The following is a 20,216-nucleotide window of genomic DNA, read 5'->3' on the forward strand; positions in this document are numbered from 1 at the left end:
CAATATGAAACTTGCATTAAGTGTCCAGACAGGTGTTCTGTCACTGTGGACATCCTGAAATTGTAACAAAGATGTTAGAGACTTTTAGAGAGAAATCACAGAAAAGGATAATGGTAGATGAGTGATAAAGCTCTATTACCTGACAAAACAGCTTTGAGGAAACAGGGGGAGAGAGAGAGAGAGAGAGAGAGAGAGAGAGAGAGAGAGAGAACGCACAAGTGTGTTATATCACCCTGAGGGCCAACAGTGATACTCTCATTCTCAAAATAGTTATCAACCCCCTGCAAGCAATTTCTCGGCCCCGTTGAAACTCTCCAGAGAAATCAGAGAAATATACTGACATGATGGAGGGAAAGAAGTTGCTAACATGTATTAAAACAACAAAGATGACAGGGTAAAGAACAAGAGGGATGAGTCACAAGGCGTAAGAGGCAGCCTTCCAGACATGTACACAGAGCGGAACATAGGTGTTGGCTGTGTGAAGGGTCCCAAGATGAGGAGAACAAAGTACTAAGTTACTAAGACTTGCCAGATGTTGGGAGGCCATGGCTTCTTAAAATACCTTCCAACTGCTTGATACGGTTGTTCTTGAGGTCTAGGAGTTGACTCAACCTAGTCAGTTTTTCTTTGTGATCTCTATTTTCATTATCAGCTTTTGTCATCATGGCCTCCAGTTCCTCCTGAAAGAAAATAATGTCTGAACTTTTCCATCTTAGTAGCCTAGAACCAAAGAGCTCAGATAAAAAGGTGGCACTTCCTGGGTAAAGATGACTCTGCTATCTCCTTAGGGCAAGTTCATCTACTAGAAAAAGGCTTGGCTTCCTCACAGATCCCTCTGGGACTAGTTGTGTTATTTGTGCTATAGGGTAGCCTTTTCCTAGGACTGGAAAAATTTGAACCCAGAAGCTTCACACTGGCCATTTTCATTAGCTTTTTATTGGCTTCTAGTGCCAATGTGCCATGGGCATGTGTTCTTCAAAGGACAGCATATTCTGTGTTTGCACAGGACAGCATATCACCTGGCATCAGCCTTGGAAACTCAAGTCTTGCTTCATTCCCAGTCTCCTGAGTGGTTCCCATGTGTCTACTTATCTATTCCCTTCCTGTATAATCTTTTCTTGCACCTGATAACACACGTTGATTTTGCGCTGCAGAATAAGCATGTCTCTGGTCTTTTCTAGTTCCAGTGTGGTCTCTGCATGTAATACTTGCAACTCACTTAACATCCGGGACAGTTTCTTTTCTTCTTGGTTTTTTGGTTCACTGGGCTGTAGAGGGAAAAGCACTGGTAAAGGGGAGCATAAATATGACAGGTACAGTAATAACTATTCTTCATAAAGTAGTTGTTGGTAGTAGTAAAATGCTAGCAGCAGAATTTACTCCAAAATGTAAAAGAGGACCTGCATTACTTCACAAGCACTCTCTTCCCTAGTCCTCATGCTCAGTAGCAGCAGTGAAGGGAGGTTATACAGCCTCTAATGTCTATTTGCTCTTCAGCAGATCATTGCAAGTCCCCATCTGAAAAAGATTCTAAATTTTATGAGCTATAAAGAGTGGGAATAAATGGGTAGAGCTCCTGAAGCTCTCTCTACTCTCAGACTTTTCATACCCTTTCAAATATTGTCCTCAATCAGGACAAAATATTATTCAGTTAGTTTTCTAATCTCTTCATCTCTCCTAGAGATATTTGCCAGAGAACCCTCTGCAGAGTGGATGAGTTTGTTTAAAAAGGCTCTTACCTCTATCTGAGTGGTCTCTTGGAATACAGTTGGGTGAGCAGCTGGTTCAGATTGGCTGTCAGGATTTTGGGAAATCATGGCTGTTTTTTGGAGGAGCTCTACTTCCTCTTTATGCTTCTGAAGCATGTTGGTGACTTCAAGCTTCAGATCCTTGTTTTGGGCTGGGGAAAATATAATCCGGAAAGTTGAAACTCTGTAGTTATTAATAAACATGGTCAGAGTTGAATCATGTGTTAATTAAATTTTCCCACTAATGTTTCATTTATTTGTATAAATTTGTCCTTAGAGAAGCAATTCTCTCTTATTTCTACAAAGGACCTCTAGGTTATTGATCCAGTAAACTGAGGTGACACTTGCACTCCAAGAACAAAACAAAAAAAACACCTGCAGAACTGTAGAGTGGAAGGGGGAACAACAACAACAAAAACAACAGCACACAAACAGAAACAGAGTCACTTGACTGACTAGAGCACTCCCAACTTTTTGACAGCACCATCCAAACCAGTATCTCACCAACCCCACACTACTCCATTCTGACTTCTAAGCTATTGGTTCTCTGTGGTACCCACCTCCATACCCACTCAGACCTAGAGGGAGGATGGGCATTTCTCTGTGTGTGTTTTTCAGGGAAGGAAGGTGATCAGTGTTTAGAGCACAGATCACTTCATCATCATGCATTAAACAAGGAGTTCAATTAGATTGTCCTTAAGGTCTTTACCAGACTTCACTTGTACTTCATACATATACTACAGGGTCCTTGGCATGTGCTCCTAAGCTTTATCCTATTATGGTCCAGCTTCTTTTTTTTTTTTTTTTTTTTTGAGACGGAGTCTCACTCTCTTGCCTGGGCTAGAGTGCCATGGCATTAGCCTAGCTCACAGCAACCTCAAACTCCTGGGCTCAAACAATCCTCCTGCCTCAGCCTCCCAGGTAGCTGGGACTACAGGCACATGCCACCATGCCCAGCTAATTTTTTCTATTTTTAGTTGTTTGGCTAATTTCTTTCTATTTATAGTAGAGATGGGGTCTCGCTCTTGCTCAAGCTGGTCTCGAACTCCTGAGCTCGAGCAATCCTCCCGCCTCGGCCTCCCAGAGTGCTAGGATTACAGGCATGAGCCACCATGCCCGGTCTCGTTCCTGTCTCTACTTTTCTTGAAGTTATATTTCTTTTCCTTCAGTCTCTTATTTGAATATAAGAATCTGATGAGATATGAGTTTGGTAAGACTAAATGTTAAGGTCCAAAGATGAAGGTCTTTTTGACAGTATTTTTAAATCTTCCAAATAACTATCTCCTGTAATCAGAGTTGAGACAGAGGGTAAAATGGTAGTGGTAATCGAGAGTAGTAATTTGCTTCTCAACTTCAGGTATCAAAGGCTTAAAAAAAATGGCTCCCACTCACCTCTAAAATGATTGATAAGAATGATAAAAGGCAGAGAAATTCATTTATTCATTCAATAAATAAAATGAATGTTTAAAAACAAAATAAATTAAAAACTGGCATCCTCCCAAATGGAAAGACATTATATAAGAAAAAGTATACATGCGAGATAGGTAGGTGTCATGCTTGCCTGATTGTAAATCTAATTTATTTATTACTTTTTTGAGACAGGATCTTGCTCTGCTACCCTGGCTAGAGTGCAGTGGTATCATAATAGCTGTCTGCAACCTCAAACTCCTGGGCTCAAGTGATCCTCTTGTCTCAGCCTCCCAAGTAGCTGGGACTATAGGCACACACCACCACGTCTGGCTAAAGTTTTAAATTTTTTGTAAAGATGGGGTCTCACTATATTGCCCAGGCTGGTCTCAAACTCCTGGGCTTGAGTGATCCTCCTGCCTCCACTTCCCACAGTGCTAGGATTTAGGATTACAGACATGAGCCACCATGCCCAGCCCCTGATTATAAATCTGATCTAACTGCCAGTGTTATTATTCTAGTTATCTATGACCCACAAAAGAACAGGATCAAGTAAGAGCATTGGAGAAAAGATGGCCCAAGTTCCCTTCTCCCAAACCAGATGTAGAGGACATTTGAGAGAGCTCTTCAAGGCCAGACCTACCTTTCTCTCTAGACAGCTCAAGTAAGACTTTTTTCTTCTCTTCCAGCTCAGCATCCAGCCGATCCTGCAACTGAGAGACTTGCTGCTGTAGCTGTTCTCCTATCAGCTCGCTGTTCCAATGAGGCTGATTACTGCTGTCCAGCATGCTGAAAATGGAAGGCAAGTTGTCAGGTAGATGCTCGAAGGTATGTGATATGATGTCTTTATTACAAAGTTTCAGCATCTCCTGGGCCTAGTTCATCATTCATTCCCCTACATGTTTTTTATGACCCTTCTTTATTTGTAACTGTCATTTACCAACTGCCTTGGAACTTTTGGGTCCCACTAAGGAGTTGCTCAGTATCACTTCTGTTTAGGTCTCAAGTATCTCACTGAGCAAACACCCAAAGTCATCCATTTCCCAAGGAACTTTTCCAGCATGATGGCTTTCTTAGGCAGGGAACTGTGTACCAAGATATTCTCAGGCCTGCTGGATTAGAAAGGGAGAACAAAATCTTCCTTTTTCTCACCCATTCCTCCATCTACCTTCACCAGTGGCTAGTTTAGAGAATGCTTGCCTTTGAACTAGATTATAAATTACTATACTGAAGGGCAGGAATTAAACTTTTCAACAGCTGTATCCTCCACCCCATTTTATCTAGCTGTCAGGGCAGACCCATTTTGAACATAAAATACATATGGCCAGCTCTTGACCATTTACAAAAATGACATGACACTGATTTTTTTTTTTTTTTGGAGACAGAGTCTCACTCTGTCACCCCGGGTAGAGTGTACTGGAGTCACTGTAGCTCACTGCAGCCTCAAACTCCTGGGCTCAATAGTCCTCCTGCCTCAGCCTACAGAGTAGCTGGGACTACAGGCATGTACGACCATGCCTGACTAGTTTTTCTTTTTTTTTTTTTTTTTTTTTTTGAGACAGAGTCTCACTTTGTTACCCGGGCTAGAGTGAGTGCCGTGGCATCAGCCTAGCTCACAGCAACCTCAAACTCCTGGGCTTAAGCGATCCTACTGCCTCAGCCTCCCGAGTAGCTGGGACTACAGGCATGCGCCACCATGCCCGGCTAATTTTTTTGTATATATATTTTTAGTTGGCCAGATAATTTCTTTCTATTTTTAGTAGAGACGGGGTCTCACTCTTGCTCAGGCTGGTCTCGAACTCCTGACCTCGAGCGATCCACCCGCCTCGGCCTCCCAGAGCTAGGATTACAGGCGTGAGCCACCGCGCCCGGCCTGACTAGTTTTTCTATCTTTTTTTTTGTAGAGATGAGGTCTTGCTCTTGCTCAGGCTGGGCTGGTCTCAAGTTCCCAAGCTCAAGCAATCCTCCCACCTCTGCCTCCCAGAGCACTAGGATTACAGGCATGAGCCACCACGCCCAACAAAACTGATAATTAAACAATTATTTCTGCTTATGTCTTTTCCTACTTATCATTTTAATAAATGTAGTCTAAAAACAACTTTCTTAGTTAAGCTAGTATTAAGATTTCTTTGCACTTCCTGCCCATACATCAAGCGATGACTTAAGAAGGTAAAATTTCGAGTGATGAAAGGAAGAGGCCAATAGTAAAGTCTGTCATAGATGGTCTTCAAAGTGGATAATCCCCACACTATTTCATTTCACTGAGTTGAAGAACATCTGTTTTTCTCAGAATACTCCCATAAGAAACCCCCAATCTAACTGCAGCCCCCTTTAACTAGGTCAGAAGGCACTTTTAATGTTTAAAAACTTCTGGGTATTTTTAATTAAAAAATTAATACATGATATATGCTTATTGTGAAAAATAAGAATAATATATTAGTATACAGAATAAAAGGGAAGGTGCCCCTTTGCCCTACTCTAATGCTCTTATCTCATCAAAAGTTTGTGGATCCATAAACACACATAACATAAACCAGGTAGAATTAACATATTCTTTTACAACTTGTTTTTTCTTTTAACAATGTGCCTATCTCATTTTCTTTTTCTTTTCTTTTTTTTTTTTTTTTTTTGAGACACAGTCTCACTCTGCTGCCCAGGCTAGAGTGCTGTGGTGTCAGCCTAGCTCACAGCAACCTCAAACTCCCGGGCTCAAGCAATCCTTCTGCCTCAGCCTCCCAAGTAGCTGGGACTACAGGCATGTGCCACCATGCCCAGCTAATTTTTTCTATACATATTTTTAGTTGTCCAGCTAATTTCTTTCTATTTTTAGTAGAGACAGGGTCTTGCTCGTGTTCAGGCTGGTCTTGAACTCTTGACCTTGAGCAATCCTCCCGCCTTGGCCTTCCAGAGTGCTAGGATTACAGGCGTGAGCCACCGCATCTGGTGCCGATTTTTAAAGTTTTGATTCCAAAAAATGGGCTAGGCACAGTAGCTCACACCTGTAATCCCAGCACTTTGGGAGGCTGAGGCTTGGAGGCCAGGAGTTTGAGACCAGCCTGGGCAATATAGTGAGACCCCATCTTTACAAAAAATTTAAAAATTAGCTGGACATGGTGGCATGCATTTGTACCCCCAGCTACTTGGGAGGCTGAGGCAGGAGGATTGCTTGAGCACAGGAGTTTGAGGTTGCAGTGAGCTATGATAGTGCCACTGCATTCCAGCCTAGGTGACAGTTAGACCCTGCCTTTAAAAACAATTTTTTAAAATGTAATTGTTGGTGTAAAAAAAAAAGATATGCTTATTTAAAAAAAATTTTTTTTTTTTGAGGCAGAGTCCCACTCTGTCACCCTGGCTAGAGTGCCGTGGCGTCAGCCCAGCTCACAGCAACCTCAAACTCCTGGGCTCAAGCAATCCTTCTGCCTCAGCCTCCCAAGTAGCTGGGACTACAGGCATGCGCCACTATGCCCGGCTAATTTTTTCTATATATTTTTAGTTGTCCAGGTAATTTCTTTTTTTATTTTTTAGTAGAGACGAGATCTCGCTCTTGCTCAGGCTGGTTTCGAACTCCCGAGCTCAAACAATCCGCCTGCCTTGGCCTCCCAGAGTATTAGGATTACAGGCGTGAGCCACCACGCCCAGCCCATATTTAAAATTTTAATAGATAGTGTCAAATTCCCTTCCAAAAAGATTGTACCAATTTATATTTTCACTACCAATATTGAGTACCAGTTTCCCATGTATTTATCAATGCTAGATACTACTTTTAAAACTGGGGCTGGGCACGGTGGCTCACGCCTGTAATCCTAGCACTCTGGGAGGCCCAGGTGGGTGGATCGTTTGAGCTCAGGAATTCACGACAAGCCTGAGCAAGAGTGAGACCCCGTCTCTACTAAAAAAAAAAAAATAGAAAGGAATTATATGGACAACTAAACATATATATAGAAAAAATTAGTCGGGCAGGAGTTCAAGACCAGCCTGAGCAAGAGCGGGACCCCATCTCTACTAAAAATAGAAAGAAATTATATGGACAGCTAAAACTATACATATATAGAAAAATTAGGAGGGCATGGTGACACATGCCTGTAGTTCCAGCTACTCGGGAGGCTGAGGCAGAAGGATTGCTTGAGCCCAGGAGTTGGAGGTTGCTGTGAGCTAGGCTGACGCCACAGCACTCTGGCCTGGTCAACAGAGTGAGACTCTGTCTCAAAAAAAAAAAAAAAATTGGAAGGCACTTTCTGTAATTGTCTTTTATAGCAAATAATGCTCTGGGACTCAAATATGGTACTTACTTTTCTAAGAGTTTGTCATAATTGTCATTCAGCAGTTTTCGTTCTTTTTCCAAATCTTCAATTCTCTCCTGAAACTAAGAATGACAGTAGATTCCCTAAGATAAAAATTTTAAAATCTTTTGCCCTGTACAGGTTATCCCTTTTCTGTGGCAGGGTGGGGCTTGGGTGAGAGCTTTTCTATGTCCATATGCAGTGTCTATGAGGAGCCATTCTACTATAAAGGCTTGAACCAGTTGAAGATGGGCTAGAAACTTTTATTGGAATTAACGAAGATTCTCCAAGGTAAGTTTTCACTGTGTCTGGGTTTCTACTGTTAAAGAAGTAGAAGACATTATGAAAGAGCAAGCACTTTGGAGAATAGACATAAGTATAAATCCTAGCTTTTCCCCTAATGGTATAATCTTAAGCAAATGATTTAATCACTCGGAGCCTCATTTTTCTCGTTTGAAAAAATGAAATACCCCTATTGTTGCTAAGATACACATTCTAACATCTCTGAAATTGGAATGCAGCACAATTGATGGTATTTTTCAACTAGTATTATTTACCTCCTTCAAACTTATCTGCAAGATAGATACATCTTCCAGTTGGCTCTTCAAGCTCATAGACTTCTTGCTTTCCTCCTTCAGCTCTGCCCTGAGCTCCTTCACTTGCCCAAGGAGAGCATCATGGGCTGCACTCAGGATTCCTTGCTTCTGGGGCAAAAGGGAAATTGCTCTGAGAATGGTCGTATCACTCCACAAGAGTGCTGTCCAGATACCAGCAACCCTAGCAATCCCTTGGTAGTTGTCACAAGGGATGACCTTGATTAATGGCATGTTGTCTTGGCACTGTAAGTGGACCTTGTTTTTCACCCTAGCATTTCTCTGGAAGTATAATTTTCCTCTTAGTGAGGATTTTTCATGCTAGGCAACCCTAGTTCATCACTGAAACCTTAATTTTCTAAAGGTCCAAATTAATCTCTGGCTCTAAGTTAGGTGCCACCTTTCAACACTGCCTTAACTTTCTAAACCATTTGATTGCTTTTTATGATGATATATTCCTCCTTTTGCACTTAGAAAAGTGACATGTTAACTCTAGAAGTTACATGCATTTTTCTGGTGGACTCCTCTGGTGAGGCATAGTTGTGGCTGGTCATGCTTGGAACTCTGCCTTAGTGATTCTTTTTTTTTTTTTTTTGAGACAGAGTCTAGCTTTGTTGCCCTGGCTAGAGTGAGTGCCATGGCGTCAGCCTAGCTCACAGCAACCTCAAACTCCTGGGCTTAAGCGATCCTCCTGCCTCAGCCTCCCAAGTAGCTGGGACTACAGGCATGCACCACCATGCCCGGCTAATTTTTTCTATATATATTTTAGTTGGCCAGATAATTTCTTTCTATTTTTAGTAGAGATGGGGTCTCACTCTTGCTCAGGCTGGTCTCGAACTCCTGACCTCGAGCAATCCACCCGCCTCGGCCTCCCAGAGGGCTAGGATTACAGGCGTGAGCCACCGTGCCCGGCCCTGCCTTAGTGATTCTTAATCATGGAAATTCACTCAGCTTCACCTGTACCCCACCCATAGTGGTGAGTAGGGCCAAATATTTAATACCATCAGAGAACATGTGCAACAACTTTGTTATATCTCACCACCTCACACATGCTAGAAGAATACTCTTAGGATTTTTGAGCAAATGCTATTATTTGCCCTAGCAATAGGCTGAAAATATCATTCCAAATATTTCTCAACTCAGATCTCATATTTCAGTTTTTATGTAAATGGTGCAATAAGTATTTTTGATAATAGTAATAATATCATTTTTCTTAATAGAAATTATATGACATAATAACTTTGATTTAGTTAGCTAAATTCTAGTGTTATGTTACTTGCAGATGAATACAGATTTCTTTGGGTTTGATTACTCTGGTTACTAAGAAACAGGATTCAAAGAATTTTTATTAAGTACCTTTTGGAGCAATGTTTCATATGCCTGAAAGAAAGAAATAATTATTATTTTACTGATTTATCAATTTTATGATGTTTATCTCTGTAATACAAATGTTTAATAATTATTTTAAAACACATTATAAAAATCCCACAAATCAAGTCAATTTATATACCTGTTTACTAATTGTTGTTATTTTCCCCCTCCCCTAGCTTGTCAGGTAGTCTGTGAATGCAATCAATCACATCATTTCTCAAAAAAGAATAAAGGGTCATTTATTTACATTTGTACTGTATTTAGTGGTTCATCCAAGAAAAATATTTAATCTCAAACTAAATATTATCTGTTACTTAGCATGTTTCAGAAAGGTCTCTTTTCAGTCTTAGCAAAACAGCAATAATCATCAACAGCTACTATTATTAGTTGAGTAGTTACTATGTTAGCAGTCTCCAACCAGGGACCGGTTTCACAGAAGACAATGTTTCCATGGACTGGGGGATCGGGTGGGGGGATTGCCATGATGGGGAACAGCTGTAAATATAGAAGAAACTTCACTCACTCACCCACCGCTCACCTCCTGCTGTACAGCCTGGTTTCTAACAAGCCATGAACTGATACACCAAATACTGGTCTATGGCCTGGGGGTTGGGGACTGCAGTGTTACGTGGTACTATGTGTTTCATTATCTGCTACATTATGATCATCATATATGTTTCACATATATGATCTCACTTAGTCCTTGCTGCAAATATGAGAGGTAATTGTCATTATCTAAACTTTAAAATGAGAAAACTAGCTGGGCCTGATGGCTCACGCTTGTAATTCCAGCACTCTGGAAGGCTGAGGCAGGAGGATGGCTTGAGGCTAGGAGTTCAAGACCAACCTGAGCAAGACCCCATCTCCACAAAAAAATAAATAAATTAGCCAGGTATAGTAGTGCACACCTGTAGCCCCAGCTACTTGGGAGGGAGGCTGAAGTGGGAAAATCACTTGAGCCCAGGAGTTCAAGGTTGCAATGAGCTATGATCTGCCACTGTACTTTAAGTCGGGCAATAAAGCAAGGGCGACCTGTTTTGGAAAAAAAAAAAAAAAGAGAAAACCAAAGCTCAGAGAGCTAAGTCATTTTCTGAGAATCATGTAGCTACCAAGAGGTAGAGGCAGAACTTTAATCCAGGCTGTCTGATTCCAGAGTTGGTGCTATTGACCACCATGTTTCACTGTTAAGGGAGTAAGAGAATGCAAACTTATTTTAGTATGTGTTAGGAAGCATAACTAGAAAGGTAAATTGCTAAAGAAAAACAAATTATAAAACCTATATTTCAAAAAATTGTGGGTGATTATTCACCATTTTAGATTATTTCTGCTAGTGTTCCCTGCCACAAACATGAGTAAGGAAATTAAACTTAGAATGGCTTTCTTCCTTTTCTCCTTTAATACAATGGAGGATGGCTGGGCGCGGTGGCTCACACCTGTAATCCTAGCACTCTGGGAGGCCGAGGCAGGTGGATCGCTCGAGGTCAGGAGTTTGAGACCAGCCTGAGCGAGACCCTGTCTCTACTAAAAAAATAGAAAGAAATTATCTGGCCATCTAAAAATATATATAGAAAAAATTAGCTGGGCATGGTGGCGCATGCCTGTAGTCCCAGCTACTTGGGAGGCTGAGGCAGGAGGATCGCTTAAGCCCAGGAGTTTGAGGTTTGAGGTTGCTGTGAGCCAGGCTGATGCCATGGCACTCACTCTAGCCCTGGCAACAGAGTGAGACTCTGTCTCAAAAAAAAAAAAAAAAAAAATACAACGGAGGAATATAGATTTATTTTTTAAAAAATCTAATGCTATAGAAATAGCCATTTACCAATACAATTTTAAATTATCTTTCTTCCCATATTTCCACATCCTTCAAATGCTAACAAAATTAACCAAATTAAAAGAATCCAAGCACATGCATAGTTCTCTATGAAACATGTTTGTAGGTTGGTCTTATAAAGATCCTGTAGCCCATATCAGAACAGACATGCCACGGGCAGTGCTAACTATAGCTGGCTCTAATCTCTTTCTTTTCTAATTTCAGGGTACAAATGTTTTGGTTACATGAATCGCTTTTGTACAGTTTGAGTAAAAGTTACAAGTGTGCCTATCACCCAGATACTGTGCATCGTACCCATCGTACCCTTCTCTCCCCTCCCACCAGTTTGATTTCCATTGAGTTTTATTTCCATACGTGCACATAAGTGTTGACCAATTAGTTTCAATTTAATAGTGAGTACATGTGGTGTTTGTTTTTCCATTCTTGCCATACTTCACTTAAAAGTCTCCAGTTCCATCCAGGTTGTTACAAAAGGTATTAGTTCACCATTTTTTATGGCTGAGTAGTACCCCATGGTATACATATATTAATACCACATTTTATTGATCCACTCATGTATTGATGGGCACTTGGATTGATTCCACTAGATCCAATCTCAATGAATGACACCACCATTATCTAATTGCCCAGCAGTCATCTTTAATTTCTCCTTTTTCCTCACTCCCGTTTGGTGAGGTGGTGAAGCCGTTCTTCTACTTCCCAGACCTTTCCCAACAAGATCCCTTTCTCTGCAGGCCTCTCTCACTGCCTTACTTGGGACCCTTATCCTGTCTCCTTTGTACTCACGAAGTAGTTTTCTACCTGATTTCTTTGCCCCTGGTCTTGTGTTAGCCAACCCATCATGCACTCTGCTGCCAGAATGATTTTTCCTTTTGGTTTTGTAATTTTTGAGAAATTTGAAAATTTCAGAAAGGCATAAAGTTTGTAATATTATAACAGTCATCTATATACCTACTACCCAGAATTAATAATAATTAGTGCTTTATAATAGTTTTCCAAAAGTATTCTTTCTTCATTTATTAAAACGTATTTCAAAATATTTCAGACTTAAAAAGAAGGCTAAGTATCTTTTCGAGAAAAAAAATTGATCATGTTATCAACTTGCTCAAACCCTTCCACAGCTCTCCACTGTCTACAGGATAAAGTCTAAATTCCTAGTATGGCCTCCATGACCTGGTCTCTGATGCTTCTCACCTCTGTGCTTTGTCCTATACCTCCCCTCCTGTGGAAAGCCCTTCCCTCTCTTGCACACTTATTAACACCTGCTAATCTTTTAGTATTTCAGTATTTGGCTCACGAATCTATTCCTTTGTGAATCCCTTTCTGATCCTGCACTCCATCCTCTGGTGAATCTATTTTCTCTTTTGTGTCCCCCTATACCCTGCATATTGATAGTTGTAGTTGTTCACATGCTATTCTCTCACTCCTGTAAGTGCCCTAAAGGGAGGTACTGTTTTACTTATCTTTGTAATCTTTGTATCCTCATGCTTTGCAGTTCCTAGTCCTGGATAAATATTTATTTAATAAAATAATGGTGCTGGGCTGGGCACGGTGGCTCACGCCTGTAATCCTAGCACTCTGGGAGGGCGAGGCGGGTGGATCATTTGAGCTCAGGAGTTCGAGACCAGCCTGAGCAAGAGTGAGACCCCATCTCTACTAAAAATAGAAAGAAATTACATGGACAACTAAAAATATATATAGAAAAAATTAGCCGGGCATGGTGGTGCATGCCTGTAGTCCCAGCTACTCGGGAGGCTGAGGCAGGAGGATTGCTTGAGCCCAGGAGTTTGAGGTTGCTGTGAGCTAGGCCGATGCCATGGCACTCTAGCCCAGGCAACAGAGCAAGGTTCTGTCTCAAAAAAACAAAAATTAAAAAAAAAAAAAAAAAAAAAAAAAGAATGGTGCTAACCTATTACTTTGACTCTTAATGCCCTATTTCCACCATTCAGATATTAGTTTCTAAAATGTGATAATGAGAAAACAGCCTTGGTGCCAGCCTGGACTCCAATCCTGCTCTACCCCTTACTATTTTTATGACGTGAACAAGTTATTTAACTTCTTTGACGCACAGTTCCCCCATCTGCTAAATGTATGTACCTTGAGGGTTGTTATCAGGCTTAAATGAGATCATGACTATAAGCACCAGGGACATAGTCCAGCACATAAAAAGTGCTCAGTAAAGGCTGGTTTCCTTCCCTTCCCCTGTGACCGTTCGTGGCTTCCCAACTTAATTATATTCTGGCAGTGGTCCTTGGCTGGGACCTTAACCCTGACACAAGTTAACTCCACTTAATTTCAACAGGGGGCAGAGCTTGAGCCTTCTTCCTAATAGAGAAATAACAGGAAGTATTGGGGAAAGAAGGGACTCTGAGTTGTAAGGCTCAGATTTGAATATCACCTGTAAGTTGTATAACCTTGGACAAGTAACTTAGTCTCTCTGAATTGTGTTCTCCCATATGTAAAATGGAGACAATTAGACTAACCTATTAATTCGTTGGAGTTTTCCCCTCAAGAAAGCATAGCTGATGATGGCAACTCACCTCTTGTACTTCTGTTAATTGTGCTTTTGTCATTACCAATGAGGTATTCCTTTCCTGTAAGAGCTTCTTAAGTCGTATCAGCTCTACATTCTCTTTAATGGAAGCTCTGCAGAAAGAAGAAGGTGCTAAAACATTGTGCCTGAGAATGGACAGAATTAATCACTGTTTGCCCTTGACCGTGCACCAATAAAAACAGCTTCCTCTTGTCTTGTGCCTTCTCTCTCCCACAACACACCAGAAGTAGGGAGTATATGTACCCTTGGGTAAATAAACTCCTTTCTTCCATCTCTCCTCATGCCAGCTGAGATTTAATAGAGACCACTAACCTTAAACTCTGTGTTCTTAGAAAACATAATAACCGTTTTTTCAAAAATGGTGGTGCTCACAGTTTCTTATAAACCTTGCAACATCAAGCTACGTCTAAGCCTTGTTTCCCTAGAGAAACCAGGGAGATGTGAATATGCATAGGGGACATAAAGGTATTATTTATGAAGCTAGGGGATCGTGTTTTCTTTATTGCTTGAAGGAGGTATTGGGAAAGACTTGGACTCACTACATTCTATCTCAGTGATTCCCAGTCCTATCTGCCTGGAAATATCTTTAAAATTACACTGCCTGAATTCTACCCCCAAATAATTGAAAGAGAATCCAGAGAGGTGAGGATCAGACATCTGTGGTTTTGAAAGGTCTCCAAGTTATAAACTGATATCCACACAAAAACCTGCACACAATGTTTTTATTTTTATTTTTGTATTTCAGCATATTATGGGGGTACAAATGTTTATGTTATGTATATTGCCCTTGCCCCACCCAAGTCAGAGCTTCAAGCATGTCCACCCCCCAGATGGTGCGTACCGTACCCATTAGGTGTGTGGTGTATATATACCCATCCTCTCCTCCTCGCTCCCATCTGCCTGACACTGGATGAATGTTATTACTATATGTGCACTTAAGTGTTGACCAGTTAAAACCAATTTGATGGTGAGTATTGCAAACAATGTTAATAACAGTTTTATTCTTAACTGCTAAAACTTGGAAGCAACCAAGATATCCTTCCATAGCTGAATGGATAAATAAATTGTGGTACAAACTGACAATGGAATGTTGTTTGGCACTAAAAAGAAATGAGCTATCAAGCCATGTAAAGACATGGAGAAACCTTAAATGTGTATTACTAAGTGAAAGAAATTAGCCTGAAAAGGCTACCTACCTACTGTATGATTCCGACTATATGACATTCTGGAAAAGACAAAACTATGGTGACAGTAAAAGGATCAGTGGTTGCCAGGGGTTTAAGGTGGGAGACATGAATAGGTAGAACACAGAGGATTTTTAGGGCACTGAAATTATTCTGTGTGATACTATCATGGTGGGCATATATCATTACACATTTGTCCAAACTCACAGAATGTACATCAAGAGTGAACCCTAATGTAAACCATAGACTTCAGGTGATAATGATGTATCAATGTAGATTTATCAATTGTAATAAATGTACTGTTCTGGTATGGGCTGTGGATAGTGAGGGAGGCTGTGTGTATGGAGACATGGGGTATACAGGAACTCTCTGTACTTCCTGCTCAATTTTACTGAAACTAAAACTGCTCTAAAAAATAAAATCTATTAAAAAAAAAGTTCTCCAATGACTGACGCAGAGTGAGGGCTGAGAACCCCTATCTTGTGATGAGGATGAAACAGTTTTCCTTCCATGAAGGGAAGCAGCAAATCCTCTATTAATATTATACATAAGCATCTCCTTTAGGGTAATCTATTTCTTAACCTACTAGGGACTACAGGTCTACCTCTCAGATTGAATTTAATCTCAAACATTCTCTTTTCCTCTGAGATAGAGTGAAGGTGTAAATAAGAATTTCTTACTTTTTCAGTTCATTATGATTTGGGGCATGGAATGCCACTCTTACCGAAGCTCTGCAGCCTTCTGAGCACACTCCAATAATCTTCTCTGTTCGTTTTCATCTTTAGACAACATTTTCTCAGGAGACCTGGGTGGTTCTTCCACTTGCATAGTATTGCTGGCCATAATGTGGGCACTGTTTGGCATGCATAGACCAGTGAGTTTAGTCATACTTATGACTTTGCTTAAAGAAATTATACTGCTAGAATTAGGAACATCAAACACAAAAAGGAGAATTAGAAACTGCTATTACAGGGGCTTAGAATTGGGCTGTCACATATACTGTATAAAAAGAAGTTAAAGGAATCAGTAATCTTTTTTTTTTTTTTTTGAGACAGAGTCTCGCTCTGTTGCCTGGGCTAGAAGTGCTGTGGCATCAGCCTAGCTCACAGCAACCTCAAACTCCTGGGCTCAAGCGATCCTTCTGCCTCAGCCTCCCGAGTAGCTAGGACTACAGGCATGTGCCACCATACCTGGCTAATTTTTGCTATATATTTTTAGTTGTCCATATAATTTCTTTCTATTTTTAGTAGAGACAGGGTCTCGCTCTTGCGCAGGCTGGTCTCGAACTCCTGACCTTAAGTGATCCACCAGTCTCGGCCTCCCAGAGTGCTAGGATTACAGGCGTGAGCCACCGCGCCCAGCCGGAATCAGTAATCTTGATACATGTGGAGGATAATCATACAAAATAGAGCTTTCAAATGTCAAATAGAAACATAAATGAATTATGACCTAAGGGACAAAAATATAAAGGAAAAGAGACAGAATACCATAAATTGAGGAAAAAGGTTTTATATTCCTTTCCTCAGAGGACAGAGAGATGAAGCAATGAAGTTGGAATTTGACCTACGGTTGACTTCACCTTCTCTGTTTATGCTGGAAAGACTCTAAATCACCAACATTCATTTGTTCTCTAAATGATGTATTTCTAATTAAAGAGTCAGGAGTCACAGCATAGGATAAATGAAAAGAACTCACAGTTCGTTGGGTTCACTGGATATTTCATCCCTGGTTTTTTCATTTGTCACATGCTCCTTGAATGTGGGAGGGGCTGTGTAGCTCAGCCTGTCCCTTGACCCTGAAAGTTTAGGACGAAGATGCAGACTCTGGCAATAGTACCCTCCAAAGCACTGAGTGCTGAAACTGGAACACCAAGTGCTGGATGTGAGGAGCCTTGAGACCTGGGCAAATCCTTACACAGTAACAGGTCCCAGAGGAGAGGTTCTCTTTATTCTTGCACAGAACTGCCACTACAGATTTCATAAATGCAGCAGGACTACGGACTCTCAAGTGGGTATAAATGGGAAGAAAAAAGAAAGGTGCAGGCTTGTCTGGCAGGGCCTTTGTGTCTAACACTTACACATCTTTATCTCTAGTGCCTGATACATAATTATGGCACCCTTTAAACTGTTAAATGGAACTGAAATTTAGACATAGAATTTCTCTACTTTTAGCTGTTTTTGCAAACTTTTGGTTGTCTGGAGTAGGGGACTTGAAAGTATAGGACCATACTAAAAAAGTATTTATTAATAAAATAAGAGTATTTATAAAATGCTGTGTGTAGATTTCCTTCACCTGGGCTACTCATCCCTGATCTACCCTGGACAGTCAACATTGGGTTTCAAAGCTGGCAGAGAAAGACTGAACTCAAACTGAACCACAGAGCCATTCCCGAGGAAAACAGGAAGAGGAGAAATTTGCAACTGATGCTAATCATTTACAGCCTGACTTCTAAGCCTAGACTTTAGGAATCGGTTTTGGGGATCTCAGAACCCATGGAGATCATTTGCAAAGTTTGTCTATGTACCTGTGCATTTTTCTTGGGAGAAGGGCCTTAGCTTTGATCATGGTTTCAAAGGAGTCCACTTCCCCAAAAGGCTAAGAACCCCAGCTTTAGAGGCACAGCTGGTCTGGAAATCCTGCTCTCTGGCCACATAGCCCAGAGGTGCAGTGGAAGGACCCCTCATGGATCACTCCCCTCACACTTGAGCACTGTTATCTCCGGCTCTTCCAGACACCTGCAGAACCAACCAGCAAAGTTCCCGTTTCCTGTTGTCTGATTCTCCCCTCAGCAGTACTCCGTGGCAAACTGAGAATTTCGAACCTAACATCCCACTCAGGAAAAAAAAGATTTTAGGGAGGCACAAAGGAGAGAATGAGAACAAAAGAACAAAATGGAGTGGTGGGCGGAATAAAGCAGTGCGGAAAACGTGGCTGGCACATCAAACCTCCCCAGTGTTCTGGTCTTGACGGGAACGTGGCCCTAAGCCTCACCCTGCTTGCGTTTCTCGGACACCGGCGCACCCGCGGTGTGGAGCTGTCTGGGTCCCACGTGGGCGGGAGGCGGGAGGCGGCGGGGAGAAGAGCCGACGCGCTGGGACTGGCCTTGCGGCCGCTGCATCAGGGGGCGCTGGTGCATGGGGGGGCGCTGGTGCATGGGGGGGCGCTGCTGCCGCCCGGCGTCCCGCCGCCGCCTCGCCGGCTCCGAGGGCTGCGCCGCCGCCGCCTCGGCCCGCAGGTCCCGGCCCGCAGCGTTCAGCCGGAGCAGGGTCGTCCTCAGCCTACGGCAAAATAGAACCCGTGGCTTCTCCTTCCGTGGCAGTTTATGTGGGACAAATAATCATGAATTGATCTGTGATACGAATTGATCTACTATGGTCCATTATTAACACTTAAAAATTAATTTTCTGTTCCCAGTACACTGTAACTCTTTGAGGGCAGGGACAACATGGTGCGTTTGTCTATTCTGCTGCAGTGATCACACACTCATCTTAGTAAAAATTGTTGGGGCACTTCCCCAATATATTTGTGTGCATATTTATTTTTAAATTATGTATATTTATTTCTGTACTAATAAGTTTGTCATTATAAAGCACAAACAAAAAAAATCTAATTTTTAAAGGGGTGATAAACATAAGTAGAAATTTTAATATTTATTCTTCCCATCCCACTTATATGTATACTCCTGTGTATGTACCCAAATTAAAGATGACTTCTTTTAGTTCCTAGTATATACTGAGCCTTGCCTATAGTGAATAGTCAATTGCTATTGTTATCTTGACCTCACATCATGTTTCTTATCATTACCATCAGATTCTGTGGTCTCATTGTGCTATGGACTGAATTGTGTCCCCTATCCCCAAATTCCTATGTTGAAGATCTAACCTCCAATGTGGCTGTATCTGGAGATTGGGTGTTTAGGAGATTATTAAGGTTAAATGAGGTCATAAGGGTGGGGACCTAATTGGATATAACTGTGGCCTTATAATAAGAGGAAGGAAGATTCCTTCTCTCCCATCCCCCACCACTGTCACGTGAGGACACAGTGAAAAAGAGGCAGTCTGCAAGCTAGAAAGAGGACCCTCACCAGACCATGCTGGCACTCTGGCCTCCAGAGCTGTGAGAAAATAAATGTGTGTTGTTTAGGCTACACGGTCTGTGGCATTTTGTTATGGCCACCTGAGCTAAGACAAACTGCCTGCCTATTCTGACATTTACTAATTTGCCCTTGGGCATGTCACTTAACTTTTCTGTGCTCAGTTTCCTCATCAATAAATAAAGATAAAAATAGTATCTACCTCACTAGATTGTTGTGAAGATTAAATAAGTTAATATATGTAAAATGCTTAGAACAGTGATGGGGCATTCTAAGTGCTGTAGGTGTTAGCTATTATTATTACATATCATTATATCTAGATAAAGAAATGAAGGCATAAAATAGCTCAGTAATTTGGCCCAAAGCCAGGGGGATAGAATCCAGGTTAGCCATTTAACATCCATAATCTCAAGTAGCCTGGTTATCAACCAAGAAGATTTTTTTGGCTCAGGCAACCTTCTGACTTCACCAAATTCTCAAGCCCTCACAATATAAACAAAAATCACGAACTCTGAAGAGTACTGGTATACAATGGAAACCTACAGTCCTATAGATTCTAAATGAAGCTCTCAATCACTCCTGGGGGTTACAATGAGAAAGCAAATAGAAAACATCCTTCTCTCCAGGCTAATATAAGTGACTGCAACTTCTTTACCAATCAGAGCTTCAGCCTTGCTCTAGTCTACCTAAATATAGAATTGTCCTCAATTTCTGACAGCACCAAATCTGGAGCAAACTTCTGTTTCCTTGGATCTTCCCCCAAATCACCCAACCAAACATAGCTCAGATATTCTAACAGGTTCTAATACATTTACTGAGATACCTTTAGTTCTCTACGGTGTGTATTTTCTCTAGCTGTAATTAGTAATAAACCCAACTTGCCCAACTGCAGGTATGTGGCTGGTGGTATTTGGCTGGAGAGCACTGACACTACCTTCAAAATGTAACCTAGAGATAGACTCTGGACTTTCAGACTCCCATTATTCTCATCTACTTATCTCCCCATACTCCCATCTGAGATTCCTTTCCAGGTCCCCACTCCAGAGATCCACCTTTGAAAGCTAATAACCTAAGGTCACTATATATAGTATATTTTGCAGTTAAGAGCTTTCAACTCTGCTACTCTCTAGGTATGATCTTGGGCAAGCTATTTAATGT

At 41.4% G+C, this 20,216-nt stretch overlaps 1 protein-coding gene across 1 annotated transcript in view; it reads right to left on the minus strand.

Annotated features, from left to right (window-relative positions):
* RPGRIP1 (RPGR interacting protein 1) overlaps positions 1–20,216 on the minus strand; it is a 67,377-nt gene that overhangs the window by 24,349 nt on the left and 22,812 nt on the right. Inside the window, exons 6-16 of the mRNA XM_045526660.1 lie at positions 17,957–18,243; positions 16,661–16,760; positions 15,690–15,899; positions 13,768–13,873; positions 9,385–9,408; positions 7,993–8,136; positions 7,445–7,518; positions 3,799–3,944; positions 1,740–1,900; positions 1,125–1,268; positions 530–680 (exon numbers count right to left, since the gene is read on the minus strand). Of these exons, the coding sequence (XP_045382616.1) occupies positions 530–680; positions 1,125–1,268; positions 1,740–1,900; positions 3,799–3,944; positions 7,445–7,518; positions 7,993–8,136; positions 9,385–9,408; positions 13,768–13,873; positions 15,690–15,899; positions 16,661–16,760; positions 17,957–18,243 (1,547 nt within the window). The remainder of the gene's footprint in view (positions 1–529; positions 681–1,124; positions 1,269–1,739; positions 1,901–3,798; positions 3,945–7,444; positions 7,519–7,992; positions 8,137–9,384; positions 9,409–13,767; positions 13,874–15,689; positions 15,900–16,660; positions 16,761–17,956; positions 18,244–20,216) is intronic.

This window comes from Lemur catta, chromosome 1 (genome assembly GCF_020740605.2).
Source record: "Lemur catta isolate mLemCat1 chromosome 1, mLemCat1.pri, whole genome shotgun sequence".
Classification (NCBI taxonomy): Eukaryota; Metazoa; Chordata; class Mammalia; order Primates; family Lemuridae; genus Lemur; species Lemur catta.